Genomic DNA, 25,362 nt, shown 5'->3' with positions numbered 1-25,362 from the left:
GATATAATCGATATACCGCTTATAGGCCACCAGGTGTTGCGCCCAGCTATTCGAACCTAGGAAATCTAATTCCCAATCTCCCATAAAAAGGTTTGCATAACTTGGCACAAACCTGCTGCCCATAGCGGTCCCTTTGATTTGTACATACATTTTTTTGGTTAAATGAAAAGGTATTATTCTCTAAGATGAACCTGATGCTTTCTAATATGAATTCTCTTTGTTCTTTATTAATTGTGCCATCTTTAGATAGAAAATTAGAAACTGGTTTTATACCTAGATCATGTGAAATGTTGGTGTATAAGGATGTCACGTCACATGTCGCCAGGATTATTTCGCCCTTGACTTTTAAGTTATCCAATAGTTGTAAAACTTGTGTAGAATCTTTAAGGAATGATAGCAGTATGGGAGATTGGGAATTCGATTTCCTAGGTTCGAATAGCTGGGCGCAACACCTGGTGACCTATAAGCGGTACATCAATGATATCCCTATTATCTGTAAAGGGGACGATAGAACCCTTATAGATTTCTTTACAGCTATGAATACAAATGATAGGGGCCTACAGTTTACATATGAATTAAATAAAGAAAATATCTCGTTCCTAGACCTAGATATAGAACTCAAAACTGACAAATTCATTACAAAAACATTTTTTTTAAAAAGTCGATTCCAATAATTTTATTCATGCGGAGAGCTGTCATCTTTCTAGATGGACAAATAATATTCCCGAGCACAATTCTTGTGAATAAGAAAAAATTGTTCAAACTTAGTAGATTATGAAGAACAGGCTCGAATTTTAAGTAAAACATTTGGGGATAAAGGATATGAAGAGAAAATGATTAAAGATAACTATGAAGAAATTAAACAAATACAAAGACAACACTTGCTCAAATTTAAAGACAAAAATAGACCTAGGAATAAATGTGACACAAGAAATATCAGTACCATTTATTACAAATTATAATGGAGAGTACAAAAGAATAGAAAAAAATGTTAGGAAACACTGGCATTTTATTAGGGAAGACCCTATTATAGGAGACCAAATCTCTATAAACCCTATGTTCATTTACAGAAAATAAAAACATTTGAAGAATATACTAGCACCTAGTGAATTTAGAACCAAGTCACATCCAAAAGAACAAGATCTATTGGGGAATATAGTAAAAGGTTTTTTTCCATGTCACTGCTGTAGGTCTTGTAATTATAGTAACAAAATTAAACAATATACATCAACCCAAACAGGAGAAACATTCCATATAAAAGATACAATTAGATGTACTGATAAAGGGATCATCTATTTGATACAGTGCCGTTGTAAAAAACAATATTTAGGAGAGACCTCAAGGACACTAAGGGAGAGAATAAGAGAACACCTATGTATAATTGAAAAAGGCAATATGGACACACATTTATTTAGACATTTTAGAGAAATTCACAAGAATAGATTAAAGGATTTAGCTTTTTGGGGTATAGTTAAAGTAAGACCAGAATGGAGGGGGGATTTTGAGACTAAAGTTACTTAAAAAAGAGGCTGAATTAATATATAGTATGAAGACCCTACACCCTTGGTCTAAACTTCGAACTTGATATAACTCCCTTTATGTATGAATGATGCATAGTTTATTACAATTTTAAGACATACACCTCTAACAGAAGTATTAGTGATCTTTACAAATGTGGCTTAAATTACCTCATATGGAGTTATGTATTTATGTATCTATTTATATCAATGAGATTGCTTTATTATTATTATTTTTTCATGGATTACAAATATCACTGTGGACAAATGGTATATACCACCTTAAACAGACTAGAATTTAAACACACCCATAAAAATGATTGGCCAATAAAATAGTAAAAGGGGTATATAAGAGGCCCTACATGAACAGGAAACACTTCTTGAAAAAGCCCCAAGTGAGCGGAGAAAAGCGTTGAAAGTGTTAAACCTATCCACCACAAACTAATAGTGACTGCAGTACCAAATAGGACGTCACTATTGAAAAAGCTTGATACTTAACATTTAGGAAAGAAACTTGTCTGACAGGTGCTGATATCGGCAATACGATAGCCGTCACACTCAGGCACATTACGTGGGCAAATTTGCAGGAGAAGAAGGAACTCCACCTGAATGGACGCTGAAGACTAGAACTAGCTTTACTGCACCTAAAGTGAAGAGAAAAAAGACAACTTGACAGATACTGACATCAGCTGGTAACGTGAGCTACTACGTCAGCCACAACACGTGGGCTGAAACGACTATTGGAACACCAGCTACTCCACTGACAAGCACTGACAATAGCTGACAACGTTAGCTGTGACGTCAGCTACACACATGGGCTGAAACGACTGCGGGAGCAGAAAGTACTCCATTGATCCACACCGGACCCCAGCTCCAGCAACACGCTTCAACAGCCGATATACAACAAAAGTAACCAGATTGTTTCAACGGATCCCCAAACTTCACTTATAGAATCTGTGAATCGGCAGATACTGATTTTAAGGTACCACTCTCATATGTGACCTCAGATTGATTCAATACTCTCGAAGCATGATCATCTGCATATGAGAGCTATTCTTGATTTTCTTTCCGTCTATGTACAAGATTACTTACCACAGCAATTAGCTGTATCGGACAAAATCTAGAGACTCTATAGATCTTTTAAGACCCCTCATTTTTAACAGTATAATTGTTATAGCAATTTAAGTGCTACATAAATTTGTTTATTTTTAACTAGAGCTATTTTAGATCAGCCTCTTTTAGATTAGCCTGTTTAGTTTCCTACTGGACGTCCAGATCGATTAACTTTATTTATACAGTTTATTGTATGTTTATTATTTAAAATGTATTGGATGTGAATTATGTAATATATAATATGTGTGTTTTTTATTGTATGCTTATCGTCTAATTATTAGGGCACTTATAACTTAGTGTTCGCTTTATTAATCATCCCCCTTATATATTTATCAAGTCTGCACCTCCTATTGTAATACACACCGCCCTCTTTTGTAATCAGCTTCTAACGAGCTCATCTTTAGAATTTAGGTGTTCAATATTTTAAAATAAGAGCATCTCTCTCAGGGTATACTTATATCCACTACATAACCTGAACTGTATATTTATAATTATTTTAATCACTAACTGTATGAATTTTCCTATTTATAAATTTACCATTATTAAATTAAATTATTATTTTTTACTTGATACATTTGAGAATAGTCTTGTTTATTTCTAAATCACTAACCTAAGCTTTTAGCGCGAGTACTATTCCTATTCTGTGTTGTTTTCTTCTTTGGGGTCTATTAGAGAGGGGCCCCGTCTGTACTTGGCTTTAGGTAGTTATTTGCGCCAATTCTCCCTATCTATTTAACCTGATCCTAGACAGAGCATGAACAAAGGATTGAATATCAGGAAGCTCTGATAACCTCGTGTAATAGCACTGATAACGCTGAAATATGTCCCCTTAAAGAACTGGCAGCAAGACCCTTATCCATCCTGGAGAAAGGCCAGAATCCTGGATACCCTAACCTTGTGCCAGGGATATCGATGTTCTTCACACCAGGATAAGTAGGTCCTCCACTCCATATGATAGATGTGACGAGTGACCTGCTTCCTGGCCTGGATGAGAGTATCAATTACTATTCCAGAAAAATCTCTCTTGTCCAAGACTAGGCGTTCAATCTCATTGCAGTCAGTCTCAGAGAATCGAGATTTTGGTGTAGAAAGGAACCCTGAACCAGCAGATCTGTGACAGGGCAACCTCCAAGGAGGAGACAATGACATCCCCACCAGATCCGCAACCATGTCCTCCACGGCCACAACGGAGCAATCAATATGTAAATTGGATTGAACTCCCAAGGCACCGCTAAGGCATCTATCAGCTCTGCCTGTGGGTCCCTGGACCGCGACCCGTATCTGTGTAGCCTGAAGTTGAGTCGGGACGCCATGAGGTCTATCTCCGGCGTCCCCCATCTGTTGCAGATCTCCGCAAACACCTTGGGATGGAGAGACCATTCCTCCCGATGAAACGATTGCCTGCTGAGAAAGTCTGTTTCCCAGTTGTCCACACCCGGAATGTGGATCGCAGAGAGGGAACAATTGTAAGTCTCTGCGCCCATTCCAGAATCCAAGATACTTCCCTCATGGCTAGGGAGCTTCTCGTTCCCCCCTGATGGTTTATGTAAGCCACCGAGGTAATGTTGTCCGACTGGAATCTGATGAATTGGGAAAATCCCAGGTGGGGCCAAGACCTCAGAGTGTTGAATATTGCCCAAAGTTCCAGAATTTTTATGGTTAGAGTCGACTCCTCTCAAGTTCACTTGCCCTGTGCCCTTCTGGCACCCCAAACAGCTCCCCATCCTGACAGACTTGCGTCCGTCGTCACAATCTCCCAGGATGGCCTCAAGAAAGATGTCTCCTGGGCCAGCTGACCCAGGTAAATCCACCAAGAGGGGGATTCCCTCTCCCGGTTGTCCAGAGAGATCCGTTGGGATAGATCTGAGTGATCGCTGTTCCATTGTCTCAACATGCATAACTGAAGAGGTCTGAGATGGAACCTGGTGAAAGGAATGACATCTATGCTGGATACCATAAGCCCAATTACCTACATACACCTGGCCACAGGAACGTCTCTGCTCTGTCAAGAAGATCTTCATCGATATGGAATCTATTATCGTACCCAAGAACTACACCCTGTTGCTAGGGACCAGAGAACTCTTTCATTCGTTGATCTTCCATCCATGGGATCGAAGGAGAAGAAGAAGAGCCCTCGAGTTATCCTCCACGAGATTGCAGGATGGAGTCTCAACCAGAATATCGTCTAGATAAGGAGTCTCTGGCGCAAGCAGCACCCCAGAACCTTCGTAAAGACTCTTGGAGCAGTCGCCAGACTGAATGGTAGGGCCACAAACTGGAAGTGCTGGTCCAGAAATGCGAATCTTAGGAACCTGACGTGGGGTCCTTGTGGATTGGCACGTGAAGGAAGGCATCCAACTTGAATTTGATCTGATGAAACGGCCAGGAGCTAGCGGCCGAGAAATGCGTTATTAGCTCCATTAAACCTGTTTTTAACTACTTAGTCTGGACTGTTTTCCTTTCTTTGCCAGCTTTTAAAAACCTTAGAGACGTTGCAGATACGTTTTTTACCAGCCCATACCAGTTACTTTTTATAAAGAATTCAATCCATACTGGGACAAAGAAGTTTCTCGTGGAGCACGGCTCCTAATATCACCAGGGTCCTGTTGGTTGATACCTTGACAGCGAGACGCCCACGGAACTGCACTGTACTCTCCTTGCCAGCGTACTGACTGGAGAAACCATAGGGTGCAGTGGTGACTGTAGTTTTACGAAATTAAATTTGAACCTGACTTAATTGCCAGGGCGGGCCGTGGACTGGATACAATGTAAGAGAAAGTAATTTATCAGGTAAGCATAAATTCTGTTTTCTCTTACATGGTGTATCCAGTCCACGGATTCATCCTTACTTGTGGGATACCAATACCAAAGCTTTAGGACATGGATGAAGGGAGGGAACAAGTCAGGTAACCTAAACGGAAGGCACCACTGCTTGCAAAACCTTTCTCCCAAAAATAGCCTCCGAAGAAGCAAAAGTATCGAATTTGTAAAATTTGGCAAATGTATGCAGTGAAGACCAAGTCGCTGCCTTACAAATCTGCTCAACAGAAGCCTCATTCTTGAAAGCCCATGTGGAAGCCACAGCCCTAGTGGAATGAGCTGTAATTCGTTCAGGAGGCTGCTGTCCAGCAGTCTCATAAGCCAATCGGATGATGCTTTTCAGCCAGAAGGAAAGAGAGGTAGCAGTCGCTTTCTGACCTCTCCTCTTATCAGAATAGACAACAAACAAAGATGATGTTTGTCTGAAATCTTTAGTTGCCTTTAAATAGTAAGGCACGAACCACATCAAGATTGTGTAACAGTCGTTCCTTCTTAGAAACTGGATTAGGACACAGAGAAGGAACAATAATTTCCTGGTTAATATTCTTATTAGAAACAATCTTATCTGCATGGAACACCAGATAGGGTGAATTACACTGCAAAGCAGACAATTCAGAAACTCTTTGAGCAGAAGAAATAGCTACCAAAAACAAACCTTTCCGAGATAATAACTTAATATCTATGGAATGTAAAGGTTCAAACGGAACCCCTTGAAGAACTGAAAGAACTAAATTTAGACTCCATGGAGGAGCCACAGGTTTGTAAACAGGCTTGATTCTAACTAAGGCCTGTGCAAACGCCTGAACATCTGGTACAGCTGCCAGACGCTTGTGTAACAGGATAGACAGAGCAGATATCTGTCCCTTTAAGGAACTAGCTGACAAACCTTTCTCCAATCCTTCTTGGAGAAAAAGACAATATCCTTGGAATCCTAACCTTACTTCACGAGTAACCCTTGGATTCACACCAACAAAGATATTTCCGCCATATCTTATGGTAAATTTTCCTGGTGACAGGCTTTCTGGCCTGGATCAGAGTATCTATAACTGATTCAGAGAACCCACGCTTAGCTAGAATTAAGCTTTCAATCTCCAGGCAGTCAGTTGCAGGGAAACTAGATTTGGATGCTTGAATGGACCTTGAATTAGAAGATCCTGCCTCGATGGCAGTTTCCATGGTGGAGCCGATGACATGTCCACTAGGTCTGCATACCAAGTCCTGCGTGGCCACGCAGGCACTATCAGAATTACCGAAGCCTTCTCCTGTTTGATTCTGGCTACTAGCCGAGGGAGAAGAGGAAACGGTGGAAAGACATAAGCTAGACTGAATGACCAAGGCGCTACTAAAGCATCTATCAATGCCGCCTTGGGATCCCTGGATCTGGATCCGTAAAGGGGAAGTTTGGTGTTCTGACGGGACGCCATCAGATCCAATTCTGGAATGCCCCATAGCCAAGTCAGCTGAGCAAAAACCTCCGGGTGGAGTTCCCACTCCCCCGGATGGAAAGTCTGACGACTCAGAAAATCCCCCTCCCAGTTGTCTACTCCTGGGATGTGAATTGCAGATAGATGGCAGGAGTGATCCTCCGCCCATTTGATGATCTTGGTTACTTCCTTCATCGCTAGGGAACTCTTTGTTCCTCCCTGATGATTGATGTACGCTACAGTCGTGATGTTGTCCGACTGAAATCTGATGAATTTGGCCTCCGCTAGTTGAGGCCACGCCTGGAGCGTATTGAATATCGCTCTCAGTTCCAAAATGTTTATCGGGAGAAGAGATTCTTCCTGAAACCATAGACCCTGAGCTTTCAGGGAGTCCCAGACCGCACCCCAGCCTAACAGACTGGAATCAGTCGTGACAATGATCCACTCCGGTCTGCGGAAACTCATTCCCTGAGACAGGTGATCCTGAGACAACCACCAGAGAAGAGAGTCTCTGGTTTTCTGGTCCATTTGTATTTGAGGAGACAAATCTGCATAATCCCCATTCCACTGTTTGAGCATGCACAGTTGCAGTGGTCTTAGATGAATTCGGGCAAAAGGGACCACGTCCATTGCCGCAACCATTAAACCAATTACCTCCATGCACTGAGCCACAGAAGGCCGAGGAATGGAATGAAGAACTCGGCAAGTATTCAAAAGTTTTGACTTCCTGACCTCTGTCAGAAAGATTTTCATGTCTACCGAGTCTATTAGTGTTCCTAGGAAGGGAACCCTTGTAAGCGGGGACAGAGAACTTTTTTCTACGTTCACCTTCCACCCGTGAGACCTTAGAAAAGCCAGAACAATGTCCGTATGAACCTTGGCTCTATGAAAAGACGACGCCTGTATTAAGATGTCGTCTAGGTAAGGTGCTACTGCAATGCCCCGCGGTCTCAGTACCGCTAGAAGGGACCCTAGCAACTTTGTGAAAATTCTGGGAGCGGTGGCCAACCCGAAAGGAAGGGCCACAAACTGGTAATGCGTGTCCAGAAAGGCCAACCTTAGGAACTGATGATGATCTTTGTGGATAGGAATATGTAGGTACGCATCCTTTAGATCCACGGTAGTCATATATTGACCTTCCAGAATCATCGGCAACATTGTCCGAATGGTTTCCATTTTGAAAGATGGAACTCTGAGGAATTTGTTTAGAATTTTTAGATCCAGGATTGGCCTGAAAGTTCCTTCCTTTTTGGAAACTACAAACAGGTTTGAGTAAAAGCCCAGTCCTTGTTCTGCAATTGGAACTGGGTGTATCACTCCCATCTTTAGAAGATCTTCTACACAGCGTAAGAACGCCTGTTTCTTTGTCTGGTCTGAAGACAAACGAGAAATGTGGAACCTTCCCCTTGGGGGAGAGTCCTTGAATTCTAGAAGATACCCCTGAGAAACAATTTCTAATGCCCAGGGATCTGGAACATCTCTTGCCCAAGCCTGAGCAAAGAGAGAAAGTCTGCCCCCTACTAGATCCGGTCCCGGATCGGGGACTACCCCTTCCTGCTGTCTTGGCAGCAGGCGCAGGCTTCTTGGCCTGTTAACCCTTATTCCAGCCCTGCAAGGGTTTCCAGGTTGCTTTAGGCTGGGAAGCGTTACCCTCTTGCTTAGCGGCAGCAGAGGTTGAAGCAGGTCCGCTTATGAAGTTGCGAAAGAAACTAAAAACATAATTTATGCTTACCTGATAAATTCCTTTCTTCTGTTGTGTGATCAGTCCACGGGTCATCATTACTTCTGGGATATAACTCCTCCCCAACAGGAAATGCAAGAGGATTCACCCAGCAGAGCTGCATATAGCTCCTCCCCTCCAGGTCAGTCCCAGTCATTCGACCAAGAATCAACGAGAAAGGAGTAACCAAGGGTGAAGTGGTGACTGGAGTATAATTTAAAAGATATTTACCTGCCTTAAAACAGGGCGGGCCGTGGACTGATCACACAACAGAAGAAAGGAATTTATCAGGTAAGCATAAATTATGTTTTCTTCTGTTATGTGTGATCAGTCCACGGGTCATCATTACTTCTGGGATACCAATACCAAAGCAAAAGTACACGGATGACGGGAGGGATAGGCAGGCTCATTATACAGAAGGAACCACTGCCTGAAGAACCTTTCTCCCAAAAATAGCCTCCGAAGAAGCAAAAGTGTCAAATTTGTAAAATTTGGAAAAAGTATGAAGCGAAGACCAAGTTGCAGCCTTGCAAATCTGTTCAACAGAGGCCTCATTCTTAAAGGCCCAAGTGGAAGCCACAGCTCTAGTGGAGTGAGCTGTAATTCTTTCAGGAGGCTGCTGTCCAGCAGTCTCATAGGCTAAACGTATTATGCTACGAAGCCAAAAAGAGAGAGAGGTAGCAGAAGCTTTTTGACCTCTCCTCTGTCCAGAGTAAACGACAAACAAGGAAGAAGTTTGGCGAAAATCTTTAGTTGCCTGCAAGTAGAACTTGAGGGCACGAACTACATCCAGATTGTGTAAAAGACGTTCCTTCTTTGAAGAAGGATTTGGACACAAGGATGGGACAACAATCTCTTGATTGATGTTCCTGTTAGTGACTACCTTAGGTAAGAACCCAGGTTTAGTACGCAGAACTACCTTGTCTGAGTGAAAAATCAGATAAGGGGAATCACAATGTAAGGCTGATAACTCAGAGACTCTTCGAGCCGAGGAAATAGCCATTAAAAACAGAACTTTCCAAGATAACATTTTTATATCAATGGAATGAAGGGGTTCAAACGGAACACCCTGTAAAACGTTAAGAACTAAGTTTAAACTCCATGGTGGAGCAACAGCTTTAAACACAGGCTTGATCCTAGCTAAAGCCTGACAAAAGGACTGGACGTCTGGATTTTCTGACAGACGTCTGTGTAACAAGATGGACAGAGCTGAAATCTGTCCCTTTAATGAACTAGCTGATAAACCCTTTTCTAAACCTTCTTGTAAAAAAGACAATATCCTAGCGATCCTAACCTTACTCCAGGAGTAACCTTTGGATTCGCACCAGTATAGGTATTTCCGCCATATTTTATGGTAAATCCTTCTGGTAACAGGCTTCCTAGCCTGAATCAGGGTATCAATAACCGACTCAGAAAAACCACGTTTTGATAAAATCAAGCGTTCAATTTCCAAGCAGTCAGCTTCAGAGAAGTTAGATTTTGATGTTTGAATGGACCCTGTATCAGAAGGTCCTGTCTTAGAGGTAGAGACCAAGGCGGACAGGATGACATGTCCACTAGATCTGCATACCAAGTCCTGCGTGGCCAAGCAGGTGCTATTAGAATTACTGATGCTCTCTCCTGTTTGATTTTGGCAATCAATCGAGGAAGCAGCGGGAAGGGTGGAAACACATAAGCCATCCTGAAGTTCCAAGGTGCTGTCAAAGCATCTATCAGAACTGCTCCCGGATCCCTGGATCTGGACCCGTAGCGAGGAAGTTTGGCGTTCTGGCGAGACGCCATGAGATCTATCTCTGGTTTGCCCCAACGTCGAAGTATTTGGGCAAAGACCTCCGGATGAAGTTCCCACTCCCCCGGATGAAGAGTCTGGCGACTCAAGAAATCCGCCTCCCAGTTCTCCACTCCCGGGATATGGATTGCTGACAGGTGGCAAGAGTGAGACTCTGCCCAGCGAATTATCTTTGATACTTCCATCATTGCTAGGGAGCTTCTTGTCCCTCCCTGATGGTTGATGTAAGCTACAGTCGTGATGTTGTCCGACTGAAACCTGATGAACCCCCGAGTTATTAACTGGGGCCAAGCCAGAAGGGCATTGAGAACTGCTCTCAATTCCAGAATGTTTATTGGAAGGAGACTCTCCTCCTGATTCCATAGTCCCTGAGCCTTCAGAGAATTCCAGACAGCGCCCCAACCTAGAAGGCTGGCGTCTGTTGTTACAATTGTCCAGTCTGGCCTGCTGAATGGCATCCCCCTGGACAGGTGTGGCCGATAAAGCCACCATAGAAGAGAATCTCTGGTCTCTTGATTCAGATTCAGAGTAGGGGACAAATCTGAGTAATCCCCATTCCACTGACTTAGCATGCATAATTGCAGCGGTCTGAGGTGTAGGCGTGCAAAAGGTACTATGTCCATTGCCGCTACCATTAAGCCGATCACCTCCATGCATTGAGCTACTGACGGGTGTTGAATGGAATGAAGGACGCGGCATGCATTTTGAAGTTTTGTTAACCTGTCTTCTGTCAGGTAAATCTTCATCTCTACAGAATCTATAAGAGTCCCCAAGAATGGAACTCTTGTGAGAGGAAAGAGAGAACTCTTCTTTTCGTTCACTTTCCATCCATGCGACCTTAGAAATGCCAGAACTAACTCTGTATGAGACTTGGCAGTTTGAAAGCTTGAAGCTTGTATTAGAATGTCGTCTAGGTACGGAGCTACCGAAATCCCTCGCGGTCTTAGTACCGCTAGAAGGGCACCCAGAACCTTTGTGAAGATTCTTGGAGCCGTAGCCAATCCGAATGGAAGAGCTACAAACTGGTAGTGCCTGTCTAAGAAGGCAAACCTTAGATACCGGTGATGATCTTTGTGGATCGGTATGTGAAGGTAAGCATCCTTTAAATCCACTGTGGTCATGTACTGACCCTCTTGGATCATGGGTAAGATTGTCCGAATAGTTTCCATTTTGAACGATGGAACTCTTAGGAATTTGTTTAGAGTCTTTAAATCTAAGATTGGCCTGAAAGTTCCCTCTTTTTTGGGAACCACAAACAGGTTTGAGTAGAACCCTTGTCCTTGTTCCGACCACGGAACCGGATGGATCACTCCCATTGTTAACAGATCTTGTACGCAGCGTAGAAACGCTTCTTTCTTTATCTGGTTTGTTGACAACCTTGACAGATGAAATCTCCCTCTTGGGGGAGATAATTTGAAGTCTAGAAGGTATCCCTGAGATATGATCTCTAGTGCCCAGGGATCCTGAACATCTCTTGCCCAGGCCTGGGCGAAGAGAGAGAGTCTGCCCCCTACTAGATCCGGTCCCGGATCGGGGGCTCTCGGTTCATGCTGTCTTTGGGGCAGCAGCAGGTTTCCTGGCCTGCTTGCTTTTGTTCCAGGACTGGTTAGGCTTCCAGCCTTGCCTGTAACGAGCAACAGCTCCTTCCTGTTTTGGTGCAGTGGAGGTTGATGCTGCTCCTGTTTTGAAATTCCGAAAGGGACGAAAATTAGACTGTCTAGCCTTAGCTTTGGCCTTGTCTTGAGGTAGGGCGTGGCCCTTACCTCCCGTAATGTCAGCGATAATTTCTTTCAAACCGGGCCCGAATAAGGACTGCCCCTTGAAAGGTATATTAAGTAATTTGGACTTAGAAGTAACATCAGCTGACCAGGATTTTAGCCACAGTGCCCTGCGTGCCTGTATGGCGAATCCTGAGTTCTTAGCCGTAAGTTTGGTTAAATGTACTACGGCCTCCGAAATGAAAGAATTAGCTAGTTTAAGGACTCTAAGCCTGTCCGTAATGTCGTCTAGCGTAGAGGAACTAAGGTTCTCTTCAAGCGACTCAATCCAAAATGCTGCCGCAGCCGTAATCGGCGCGATACATGCAAGGGGTTGTAATATAAAACCTTGTTGAACAAACATTTTCTTAAGGTAACCCTCTAATTTTTTATCCATTGGATCTGAGAAAGCACAGCTATCCTCCACCGGGATAGTGGTACGCTTAGCTAAAGTAGAAACTGCTCCCTCCACCTTGGGGACCGTTTGCCATAAGTCCCGAGTGGTGGCGTCTATTGGAAACATCTTTCTAAATATTGGAGGGGGTGAGAACGGCACACCGGGTCTATCCCACTCCTTAGTAACAATTTCAGTTAGTCTCTTAGGTATAGGAAAAACGTCAGTACTCGCCGGTACCGCAAAGTATTTATCCAACCTACACAGTTTCTCTGGTATTGCAACGGTGTTACAATCGTTGAGAGCTGCTAAGACCTCCCCTAGTAGTACACGGAGGTTCTCCAATTTAAATTTAAAATTTGAAATATCTGAGTCCAATCTGTTTGGATCAGAACCGTCACCCACAGAATGAAGCTCTCCGTCCTCATGCTCTGCGAGCTGTGACGCAGTATCAGACATGGCCCTAGCATTGTCAGCGCACTCTGTTCTCACCCCAGAGTGATCACGCTTGCCTCTTAGTTCTGGTAATTTAGACAAAACTTCAGTCATAACAGTAGCCATATCTTGTAATGTTATCTGTAATGGCCGCCCAGATGTACTAGGCGCCAAAATATCACGCACCTCCCGGGCGGGAGATGCAGGTACTGTCGCGTGAGGCGAGTTAGTCGGCATAACTCTCCCCTCGCTGTTTGGTGAAATTTGTTCACATTGTACAGATTGACTTTTATTTAAAGTAGCATCAATACAGTTAGTACATAAATTTCTATTGGGCTCCACCTTGGCATTGGAACAAATGACACAGATATCTTCCTCTGAGTCAGACATGTTTAACACACTAGCAAAAAGCTTACAACTTGGTTATAATCTTTTTTAGCAAAAAAAACGCACTGTGCCTCAAAGAGGTACTAACGATTAACTGACAGTTGAAATAATGAACTGAAAAACAGTTATAGCATCAAACTTTAAAACAACACAACTTTTAGCAAAGGTTTGTTCCCATTAGTAAAAAACAACACTAATTAAATTTGTACATAAGAAAACAAAACAACGTTTTTTATTCACAGTCACTATAAGAATTCTCACAGCTCTGCTGAGAGAATTTACCTCCCTTCAAAGAAGTTTGAAGACCCCTGAGATCTGTCAGAGATGAACCGGATCATGCAGGAAATATAAAAGTAGCTGACTGGAATTTTTTGATGCGTAGCAAAGAGCGCCAAAAACGGCCCCTCCCTCTCCCACACAGCAGTGAAGAGAAACGAAACTGTCACAATTAAAGCAAAAAACTGCCAAGTGGAAAATAATGCCCAAATATTTATTCACACAGTACCTCAGCAATGTAAACGATTCTACATTCCAGCAAAAACGTTTAACATGAGAATAGTTATTAAAAGGATTAGTGACCTTTAACACAGTAGTTCCGGTGAAATACCATCCCCAGAATACTGAAGTGTATACATACATGTCATTTTAACGGTATGGCAGGCTTTTCTCATCAATTCCATTCAGAAAATAAAAACTGCCACATACCTCAATGCAGATTCATCTGCCCGCTGTCCCCTGATCTGAAGCCTTTACCTCCCTCAGATGGTCGAGAACAGCAATATGATCTTAACGACTCCGGTTAAAATCATAGTAAAAAATCTCTGTCAGATTCTTCCTCAAACTCTGCCAGAGAAGTAATAACACGCTCCGGTGCTATTTTAAAATAACAAACTTTTGATTGAAGTCATAAAAACTAAGTATAATCACCATAGTCCTCTCACACATCCTATCTAGTCGTTGGGTGCAAGAGAATGACTGGGACTGACGTAGAGGGGAGGAGCTATATGCAGCTCTGCTGGGTGAATCCTCTTGCATTTCCTGTTGGGGAGGAGTTATATCCCAGAAGTAATGATGACCCGTGGACTGATCACACATAACAGAAGAAATTTGCCTTGTTTTTGGCCTTAAACGGTCTATCCTGCTGGAGGGCATGACCCTTCACCCCAGTGATATCCGCGATAATTTCTTTCAACTCGGGACCAAAAAGGGTCTTTCCCTTGAAAGGAATGTTTAGTAACTTTGTTTTGGACGACACGTCAGCCGACCATGATTTGAGCCAAAGCGCTCTTCGCGCCATAATGGCAAAACCTGAATTTTTCGCCGCTAACTTAGCTAATTGGAAAGCGGCATCAGTGATAAAAGAATTAGCCAGCTTTAGAGCGTGAATTCTATCCATGACTTCATCATATGAAGTCTCCCTCTGGAGCGACTCCTACAGCGCCTCAAACCAAAAAGCAGCTGCAGTAGTTACAGGAATAATGCAGGCAATTGGCTGGAGAAGGAAACCTTGCTGAACAAACATTTTCTTCAGCAAACCTTCCAATTTTTTATCCATAGGGTCTTTAAAAGCACAACTGTCTTCTATTGGTATAGTTGCACGCTTAGCAAGTGTTGAAACTGCTACCTCTACCTTAGGGACCGTCTGCCACGCGTCCCGCCTGGGGTCATTTATGGGGAACATTTCCTTAAAGATAGGGGGGGGGGGGGGGGAACAAAAGGTACACCTGGTCTCTCTCACTCCTTAGTCACAATATCCGCCACCCTCTTTGGGATCGGAAATGCATCAGTGTATACAGGGACCTCTAAAAACCTGTCCATTTTACACAATTTTTGTGGGACCACCATGGGGTCAGAATCATCTAGCGTAGCTAAAACCTCCTTAAGCAGGACGCGGAGGTGTTCCAGCTTAAATTTAAACGCTAAGGAATCTGACTCTGCCCGCTGAGAAACTTTTCCTGTGTCAGAAATTTCTCTCTCGGACAGACCATCCCTCACTGCCACTTCAGAGTGTTGTGAGGGTACGACAGATAAATCATCCAAAGCTTCTGATTGCTCATCCTCTGTTCTTAAAACTGAGCTATCACGCTTCTTTGGAAAAACTGGCAGTTTGGATAGAAATGCCGCAAGGGAATTATCCATGACTGCTGCTAATTGTTGTAATGTAATAGGGCACAATGCGCTAGAGGTACTAGGCAACGCTTGCGCGGGTGTAACTGGTGTAGACACATGGGGAGAGGAAGAAGGACTATCCTCATTACCTTACGTCAAAGAATCATCTTGGGCTACATTTTTAAGTGTCACTGCATGGTCATTAAAATGTTTAGATACCTTAGCACACTTTAAACACAAATGCAATGGGGGTACCGCCATGGCTTTCAAACACATAGGTCTATCTGTAGGCTCAGACATGCTAGACAGACTTAGATAGAACTCAAATACAGAAAAATATACTTTTTGAAAAAATGTTACTTTGCCTTTAAATAATAAAAAGCACACACTTTTTTACCAAATCTCACAAAAACATCCGATCTTTATGAAATTTACACCATATGATCCTAATGCTTTGAAAATATTGCACACCAAGTTTCAAGCCAATTAACCCCTTATTGCTCAAACCGGAGCAAATTGAAGCTGCCACCGGTTTAACACACTACAGCACGATGCCACAGTCTCTGCTGTGGCCCTACCTTCCTTGGGGATTAGTTTTGGAACGAAAATAAGCCTCCCTGTAGTCATTCTGCAATCTCTGGACTCTACATGTGAAGCTGCATGAAGCGGACTTGCAAAACAACTGCGCAACTGAGGCGCGAAAATTAGGCCCCCTCCCTCTTCACTCCGGAGTTGTGGGGCCTTCCTAAGTCAATTTAGGTGTCTAAAATTATGCCAGGCGTATAAAACCCCTAGAAAGTGTTCCAAACATGATAAACACTTGTGCAAACGTCAGATTATATTAAAAAATAAGCGATTTTCCCCATAACAGTGTCCACCAGTGATTTAAGCCCTTTTAACTAAGCCATCCTTCTATACTGAGTCTCAGAATATGGCTTACCTTCCCACATGGGGATTTCTGTCAGTCTTGTTAGAAAAAAAGGGACTGAGCATACCTTAAGCAGTTAAGCCTGCAAACTGTTCCCCCCAACTGAAGTTCTCCGGTACTCAACAGTCCTGTGTGGGAACAGCAATGGATTTTAGTTACAACATGCTAAAATCTTTTTCCTCTCAGCAGAAATCTTCACCACTTTCTGCCTCAGAGTAAATAGTACAAACCGGCACTATTTTAAAATAACAAACTCTTGATTGAAGAAATAAAAACTACAAATCTAACACCACATACTCTTATCCCTCCCATGGAGATGCTACTTGTTAGAGCGGCAAAGAGAATGACTGGGGGGGGGGCGGAGCCTGAGGGGAGCTATATGGACAGCTCTGCTGTGTGCTCTCTTTGCCACTTCCTGTAGGGATTGAGAATATCCCACAAGTAAGGATGAATCCGTGGACTGGATACACCATGTAAGAGAAAGAAGCTACAGCCCTGGTGGAATAAGGAGAATCTTGAAAGGAGGGACGTTTTCCTATAAAGTCAGAAGCAAAAAAGAAGGCATAATAGAACAATTAGATTAAGGAAGTTATTGAAGATTTTTGACATATCAATTCAAAGTGATATCCTGAGAATCAATATGTTTTTATTGTTTTCGGAGATGGAATGAGAACAATAATATCCATGAGAGTATAAGAAGATAGGAACATCTAGTATAAAATTACTTGGAAAAAAGAAGACGTCCGCTTAGTACAGCAGTTGTAAGAGCAAGGTTTCAAAGAAGAGACTGACACTGGGGAACCAATGATCGAAAGTGCCCCAAGGTGGCAAAATATTCAAGAGAGATCTGTGGCGGTGTCAGCGAAATATTAAAAAAGGCTGATAGTATTGTTTAAAGGCAGCATAGCCAAGAAGTAAATAAAAAGAAATGGCAACTGTCTGGCCGGAATGGGAATTGAGCTCACCTTTAAAAACGTAATCCCAACAAATGTTTTAAATATTGATTATAAAATAAAGTGGCGCAGCTGTGATTGCTAATTCCCAATTCTTGTTTCCAAATATGAAATATATATAATATACATATATATTTTATAATCCAAACATGCGTATATAAAATGTATATGTGCATATGGGTTAAAAGGTCTCCTATGTACTCCTGTTATTGAGAGAAAATATAACAATGTTCATATGTATAAAACAAATAAATTTATTAACAATATATAAAAAAATCCCAAATTGGTAACATTCAATAAAATCACTAATAAAAACTATAATATAAACTAGATACCGGTGTCTTAAATGTATTGTCCATCAATGTGTGAATGTATTGAACTTATCTAAAACACAGTATACACTGAGAAGCCTCAATCAATATAAGCAACAATGTTGCTAAACATAATATGTTTGCATGAAATACTTGTCACAGTCTTATTGGATAGCCTCAATTTCCCATGGTATTGTTTTTGTTACTTTGTAGGTGTACACTAACTGCAGTTAATAGGTGAATAATTCTTCGGCTTAATAGCCAAACAGTACCTTATAGTACTCTGTGAAAGATACACTTGTGGATGGAAAAAAGGAATCTCAAAAAAATCGTGCGTATAGTCTCACCCAGGTGAAGTGGTCTGGAGCGATTTCCAATATCGGATGTTAGTTACTTAGCCAAAGTTCCTCTTTGTGATTCCTTCTGTTAGAATTAAAGTAGCAGTTCTGATACACAAGTTCCTTTTGCTATTTAAAAAACGGACCTCTGGAGTATTCGTGAGGGACCTCTACAGATCCTATCTTTACCTCCTCTCCGGACTCTGTGTGACTGTGTGTATGTCCCGTACTTCGCTGGTGTGGCGGTTCCGCTTTATGGACCTCTTTGCTGCTGGAGACGTGTCTTTGGAGTGTCAGTACGGTACATCTATGAACCGTTTCTGACTCCTCTCCTTGTTCCGTGTCTCTGAATCGATGTATCAGGTTCAACGCCTTTTGGCTGGGAAGCCTTTCTCTTGAGAAACAGTTCATAGAGGCACCGTACTGACACTCCAAAGACACGTCTCCAGCAGCAAAGAGGTCCGTAAAGCGGAACCGCCACACCAGCGAAGTACGGGACGTACACACAGAGTCACACAGAGTCCGGAGAGGAGGTAAAGATAGGATCCTTAGAGGTCCCTCACGAATACTCCAGAGGTCCGTTTTAAACAGCAAAAGGAACTTGTGTAGCAGAACTGCTACTTTAATTCTAACAGAAGGAATCACAAAGAGGAACTTTGGCTAAGTAACTAACATCCGATATTAGAAATCGCTCCAGCCCACTTCACCTGGGTGAGACTGTACGCACAATTTTTTGGAGATTTTTGGAGATTCTTTTTTTCCATCCAGAAGTGTATCTTTCACAGAGCAATATAAGGTACTGTTTGGCTATTAAGCCGAAGAATTATTCGCCTATTAACTGCAGTTAGTGTACACCTACAAAGTAACAATAACGATACCATGGGAAATTGAGGATATCCAATAAGACTGTGACAAGTATTTCACGCAAACATATTATATGTTTGGCAACATTGTTGCTTATATTGATTGAGGCTTCTCAGTGTATACCGTGTTTTAGATTAGTTCAATACATTCACACATTGATGGACAATACATTTTAGACACCGGTGTCTAGTTTATATTATAGTTTTTATTAGTGATTTTATTGAATGTTACCAATTTGGGATTTTTTTTATATATTGTTAATAAATGTATTTGTTTTATACATATGAACATTGTTATATTTTCTCTCAATAACAGGAGTACATAGGAGATCTTTTAACCCATATGCACATATACATTTTATAACATTTTATATACGCATATATTGATTATAAAATTTATATGTATATTGTATATATTTCATATTTGGAAACAAGAATTGGGAATTAGCAATCACAACTGCGCCACCTTATTTTATAATCAGCATCACCAAGAAGCATTTTACCATACATGTCAGTGGGTGGTGATGCTTCTCTGATACTGGCGATATATATTCAAATCAGCCTCACCACCTACATTGAAGGTGTAATGTAATTGATCCCTTTACCCAGTACTGTATGATAATACAATTTACATGTGTGAACATAAAGTCATCCCCTGTTCTTAAAATACAATAGTGAATAAAACATATCAATATTACACCTATTGGTATGAATATTTCTTGATTCAGACAGAACATACAATTTTCCAATTAATTTCTATTATCAAATTTTCTTTGCTTTATTGCTATCCTTTGTTGAAAAGCAGGAAGGTAATTTCAGGAGTGTGCAATTGTCTGCAACTCTATAGTGTATAGCAGCAGCTTTTCAACAATCGTATACATTAGCAAGAGCACTAGATAGCAGCACTATTTCCCTTAATGTGGTGCTGCAGACATGTGTACGCTACCTATCTAGATATCGCTTCGACAAATAATAACATGAGAACCACACAAATTTTAAATAGGAGTAAATTAGAAACTTTTTTAAAATTGTATTCGCTATCTGAATCATGAAAGAAAAAAAATTGCGTGTCGTCTTTTTAAAATTGTATATGCATTCTTTAATGTATATATATTGTGTAGTACAGTGTGAGAATATGTATGTAAACTTTAGGAGTGATTGTATTGCGTCCTTAGGCGTTTTTTTTTTTTTTTACTTGTTTAAAGAATGCAATTATTTTACTTATAATATTGTGATCACATTGTAGCAAACATGTTCTATATTAATGTTAATATATATCTAAGAAACATTTTGGGTTTCATATCTTTTTAAAGACAGACCGTCGCCCCCCCTGGCGATGTCACTGGATTTTTGCTGCAATTGCAATCCCCATTACATCCTATGGGAGACACATCGAAAATTCTCAATACAGTGAGGTTCAGCCCACTTTTTGTTAAAGGGACAGTCTAGTCAAAAATAAACTTTCATGATTCAAATAGGGCATGTAATTTTAAACAACACAGGATATGTAAGAATGATTAGCTGAAGACTTTAAAGATCACTGAGAATTGAAGGAATTGGAAATGAACAGAAAAGACTTCCATGGAGTGAAAGGATGGCAACTGTATAGGTTCTTATCGGTCATATCCTATATAATAAAAGGCCAGGTATGTTTGTCCGAAGCTGTCATGCGTAGTGGAGACTGCGCGAGGACAAACATACCTGGCTGTTTGAGAGGTTCAGACAGCAGAGAGGGTGGGCGGGAGCGGGTGTGATGGAGGGCGTGGCCGGGCGTAACAGAAGCGTGCGTGCTGGAGGCGTCGTCGGGCGGGTGGGACCCTGGCCCGTGTACAAGGGCTTTAGGACTAGTAAGGAATGAAAGGAGCCCCATCTCCAAGTGAACTGACTTAGCAACACTTTTTCATCAAAATAGAAAAAGCCATAAGCAGAGGCTTTAAGTTATCAGCCACTGTTCAAGTACTCAATCACAGAGCTTGACAAATAGTTTTCATAATAAAGATCCACCTATTGGTCAAACAAGGATAATGTATACATGTAAGGGGGTCAACAACATACAGCCTGTGTAGATAAGTATCTATGCATGTAGGTTGTTAAACACTGATATTCTATATTTTGACTAGTCATTTTAAATGACTATAATAAAGAAAAGTTGCACCAGCTATCCAACTAACCAGGAAAGCACAACAAATGGGGTGGATTTTATGACCACAAAAACTAGCAAACTGTTTATCACTGACAAATGCAGATCTGCAAGCAAGGAAGCCAAGGCTAATAGAAAGCAACATGTTTAAAAAGCTAGGTGATAAAAGAACAACAAATAGTTGGCATTTTCTTTAGTCAAATTATGTTTTAACTACTTTAATACATCAAATTGAACACTTTCAACTACAAATTTGTAATAAAACATCATGATCGACCTTACCTTTTATAGTTGTAATTTTCTTTCTGAGTAGAGGGTGTGTAGCAAGTCTTGCTATTGCTCTATTTTGGACAGTGCTACCTGGCTGATTATTGGGAAAAACATATTTACATTTTAGTAAGGATAGGAAAAAGAAAAAAAAAGCTACTGTTATAAGTTGAACAGCTATAGGTGGTACACAAATCATATAGGAATTATAGCTACAAGTAGTTTACATGACAGCACATACAAGGAGTGTGGAAAAAAATAAGCGTGGGAGAAGGGTGCTATGAAAGGAGAGTCTATATGTATCTATTGTAGCGCAGGGTGATCTATTCCGATTAGGTGTCAGACCTCTGGGTGTCTATATGTCTTTTCTAGATTTTTTTCAAATATATTAGCAGTTTATAAAGGTCACTGTATACATCTCATGTGTGTGTGTATGTATATATGTGTGTGTGTGTGAGAGAGAGATGTATACAGTGACCTTTATCAACTGCTGATATATTTGTTAAAACAAATTCTAGAAAAGTGTGAAACCATCTAATGAATAAAAATGGCTTTGTCTCTCTAAATCAAGGTGTAAGCAACTTAGACAACTCATTGAATCATAGTGGGTTCTGCCAGCCATCAAATATTTCTCATTTGATCAGGTATTTTTCTATTTAGTTTAGTCAGGACTAGGAAAATAAAGTTTTCCTTAAGACAATGCTAGCCCTATGTTTATCCCCAAAACAGACTAGACCTTTAATTTTGCAGCATGAGTAGCGCTTTTATTGCCTCATAGACCCATTTTCCAAACTTTCTCCTATTCTGTAAATAAACACGAAGAAATGCTTTGACTAAGAAAAATGCAGCACTGTACTTCAGTTCATTGATAAATAAACATGATCTTAAGTTTCACATGAACATAAAGTTAAATGCTAATAACATAATCAGGCATATGATAAAGTCTCTACGTGACTAGGTAAAATGCTGAAATTCAAAATTGCATATCTAAAGAGAAACATAGCTTATGTTTAATACAACATTATAAAACAAATAAATGCATGAATATTGAATGAAAAGATTCTACATTGCACTGTAAAGTAAATCATATAAAACGTATTAAAATGCAAAACCTATTTAATACCACTAGGGGGAGAATTTATCAAGATTACAGGCGAAAAACATCTCAAGCAGCATCACATGACAAAATGTAACATTGCTCAAGAGCAGTCCCGCTCTTTCGGAGTGATTGCCATACCTCACAATCAATTGTGTGAGAGCAGGGCATGTCAATCTCATGGAAAGAGTGTCAGGGTGATTTATCTTGCCACCACTGAGGTAATGGAGAGGCTAAAGAAACAGTTTTTGCAAGCTTGCTCATGCACCACATAGCCTCCAGAGCTGCAAAGGGACATGACACCCAATGTTATACCACTTGAAAGTGCTGCAGCATAGCTGCAAAATGCTAACTAGAAAATATCACCTGAGCATCTCTATGTAAAAGAGATTTTGGGGCATTTTTTTTTGGGGCTCCGAAAGGAGCTTGATACCCCGTGTTCCTGCAGGTTCGCCAGAAACAGCAGTTATGGAGCAGCGGTCACAAAGACCACTGATCCATAACCTATCCCCCTGCTCTGAGCAGGCCGACAGACATCATCCGGAAATCAACCCGATCGAGTATGATCGGGTTGATTGACACCCCCCTGCTGGCGGCCTATTGGCCGCAAGTCTGCAGGGGGCAGCGTAGCACCAGCAGCTCTTGAATGTATTCAGCGAGGACTGTCGGACCTGATCTGCAATGTCGGATCAGGTCCGACAGACCTTAATAACTACGGGCCTTTATCTCAAAATGTCCTAAGTATTCACACACCATTGTAAAAGACTTTAAAGTGATTGTCAATTTTTACTGTTTTCAAAGTATTATTATATAGACAATCAGTATATTAACCATACCGCCACTATCATTTGTTCATAAAATGTGTAATATAATTTTAATTTACAATTCCAAATATCGTTGTTTGACTATACCTGCTCCTCCCACTCTCAGCTTCCTTATTATCTGCAATATTACGTATACAGCGGTCCCACCCGCTGTTTACGTATCAGCAATGCGCGCTCTTGTCTCAGTTAACCACTGCGCATGCGTCAAACCCCGATTCCGATGTCAATCAACATAGTATTCATTGAATCAGTACATTCAATGAATACTATCATTGTGAAGCGAAGCAAAGGATCTCATCCTCCAGCCCATAATACTGCTAACTAGTATTCAGATTTTGTAATAGAATACGGAGCCCTTTGAAAATTAAACTTACAGAGCGGTATTTTATTTCTACAATGAATGAACTCCGTCAAGTTTTCAATTGCGCATGCGCGAAATGTGAACGAGCTTTTGATAATCATCTTGGAAGAGGAGTCTAACGCAAGCGCAATAAGGACGCGTGACGACATCCAAAGGGGTTGGGTCCCCCTGTGGTTAAAGCCGTTATTGGTTCTGACAATCGTGCATGTAAATGACAACGAGTGATCGCAAATGCCGGGTGGAGGATTAGAATGACGGGTGCAAGCTAAAAAGATTAAAAATAACGGTATTTACGGATATTTAAATAATTTGATGAATGAAAGTCATGTTTTTTAAACCTCAATGTTACGCCGAACTTTAGAGAGGAAGCGGAGTTTACATTCACTTTAAGCAGCAAATCAGTATGCCTGCCCAGGGACCTGCCAGGGAGCGTGTCTCATGCACACATGGTATTTCCCTATTCAGTTTATGGAAGTTTACTGTTAATTACTGTTAATTTCTTTCTTTCTTTCTTTTTTTTTACCTGCATCTTCACAGCAGCTGAATTATTACACAGCACTTACTCTGGTGAGTTGAGCAAATTGTGAGGTAAAATATCTTCCTTTTTTACATAGAGATGCTCAGGTGATATTTTCCAGTCACATTTTTACAACTATGCTGCAGCACTTTCATGTGATTTAGCATATGAGTATTATGTCCCTTAAAATGAATCTTCTCCCATATATAACCAACATTCTCACTAAAACCTGAAATAGTTATGCACTCAAGCAAAAATTAGTTCAGGAACATTTTCAAATGTAGAAAGGTGGGGGAACGGTGTCTAAGCTTCAATTTTCAATTGAACAAAATATGAAATTATTTCCAAGAGTTTTTTTTAAAGGGTTGATAAAAATCAATGATTAAAAAAACATAATTTATGCTTACCTGATAAATTTATTTCTCTTGTAGTGTGTTCAGTCCACGGGTCATCCATTACTTATGGGATATATTCTCCTTCCCAACAGGAAGTTGCAAGAGGATCACCCAAGCAGAGCTGCTATATAGCTCCACCCCTCACATGTCATATCCAGTCATTCGACCAAAACAAGACGAGAAAGGAGAAACTATAGGGTGCAGTGGTGACTGGAGTTTTAATTAAAATTTAGAACTGCCTCAAAAAAAAAACAGGGCGGGCCGTGCACTGAACACACTACAAGAGAAATAAATTTATCAGGTAAGCATAAATTATGTTTTCTCTTGTTAAGTGTGTTCAGTCCACGGGTCATCCATTACTTATGGGATACCAATACCAAAGCTAAAGTACACGGATGATGGGAGGGACTGCCTGTAGAACCTTTCTCCCAAAAACAGCCTCCGAAGAAGCAAAAGTGTCAAATTTGTAAAATTTTGAAAAGGTATGAAGTGAAGACCAAGTTGCAGCCTTGCAAATCTGTTCAACAGAGGCCTCATTCTTAAAGGCCCAGGTGGAAGCCACAGCTCTAGTGGAATGAGCTGTAATTCTTTCAGGGGGCTGCTGTCCAGCAGTCTCATAGGCTAAACGTATTATGCTACGAAGCCAAAAAGAGAGAGAGGTGGCCGAAGCCTTTTGACCTCTCCTCTGTCCAGAATAAACGACAAACAGGGAAGAAGTTTGCAGAAAATCCTTAGTTGCCTGTAAGTAGAACTTCAGGGCACGGACTACGTCCAGATTATGCAAAAGACGTTCCTTCTTTGAAGAAGGGTTAGGACATAATGATGGAACAACAATCTCCTGATTGATATTCCTATTAGAAACAACCTTAGGTAAAAACCCAGATTTAGTACGCAAAACTACCTT

The 25,362-nt window shown here is 41.2% G+C and overlaps 1 protein-coding gene across 2 annotated transcripts in view; it reads right to left on the bottom strand.

The window, feature by feature from the left end:
* SRFBP1 (serum response factor binding protein 1) overlaps positions 1 to 25,362 on the bottom strand; it is a 307,243-nt gene that overhangs the window by 53,999 nt on the left and 227,882 nt on the right. For both annotated transcript variants that reach the window (XM_053701596.1, XM_053701598.1), the window contains exon 5: positions 21,281 to 21,362. In XM_053701596.1, the coding sequence (XP_053557571.1) occupies positions 21,281 to 21,362 (82 nt within the window). The remainder of the gene's footprint in view (positions 1 to 21,280; positions 21,363 to 25,362) is intronic.

The sequence above is a fragment of the Bombina bombina genome, chromosome 2 (assembly GCF_027579735.1).
Source record: "Bombina bombina isolate aBomBom1 chromosome 2, aBomBom1.pri, whole genome shotgun sequence".
NCBI classification, from domain to species: domain Eukaryota; kingdom Metazoa; phylum Chordata; class Amphibia; order Anura; family Bombinatoridae; genus Bombina; species Bombina bombina.
This window is presented reverse-complemented; position numbering and strand designations above follow the sequence as displayed.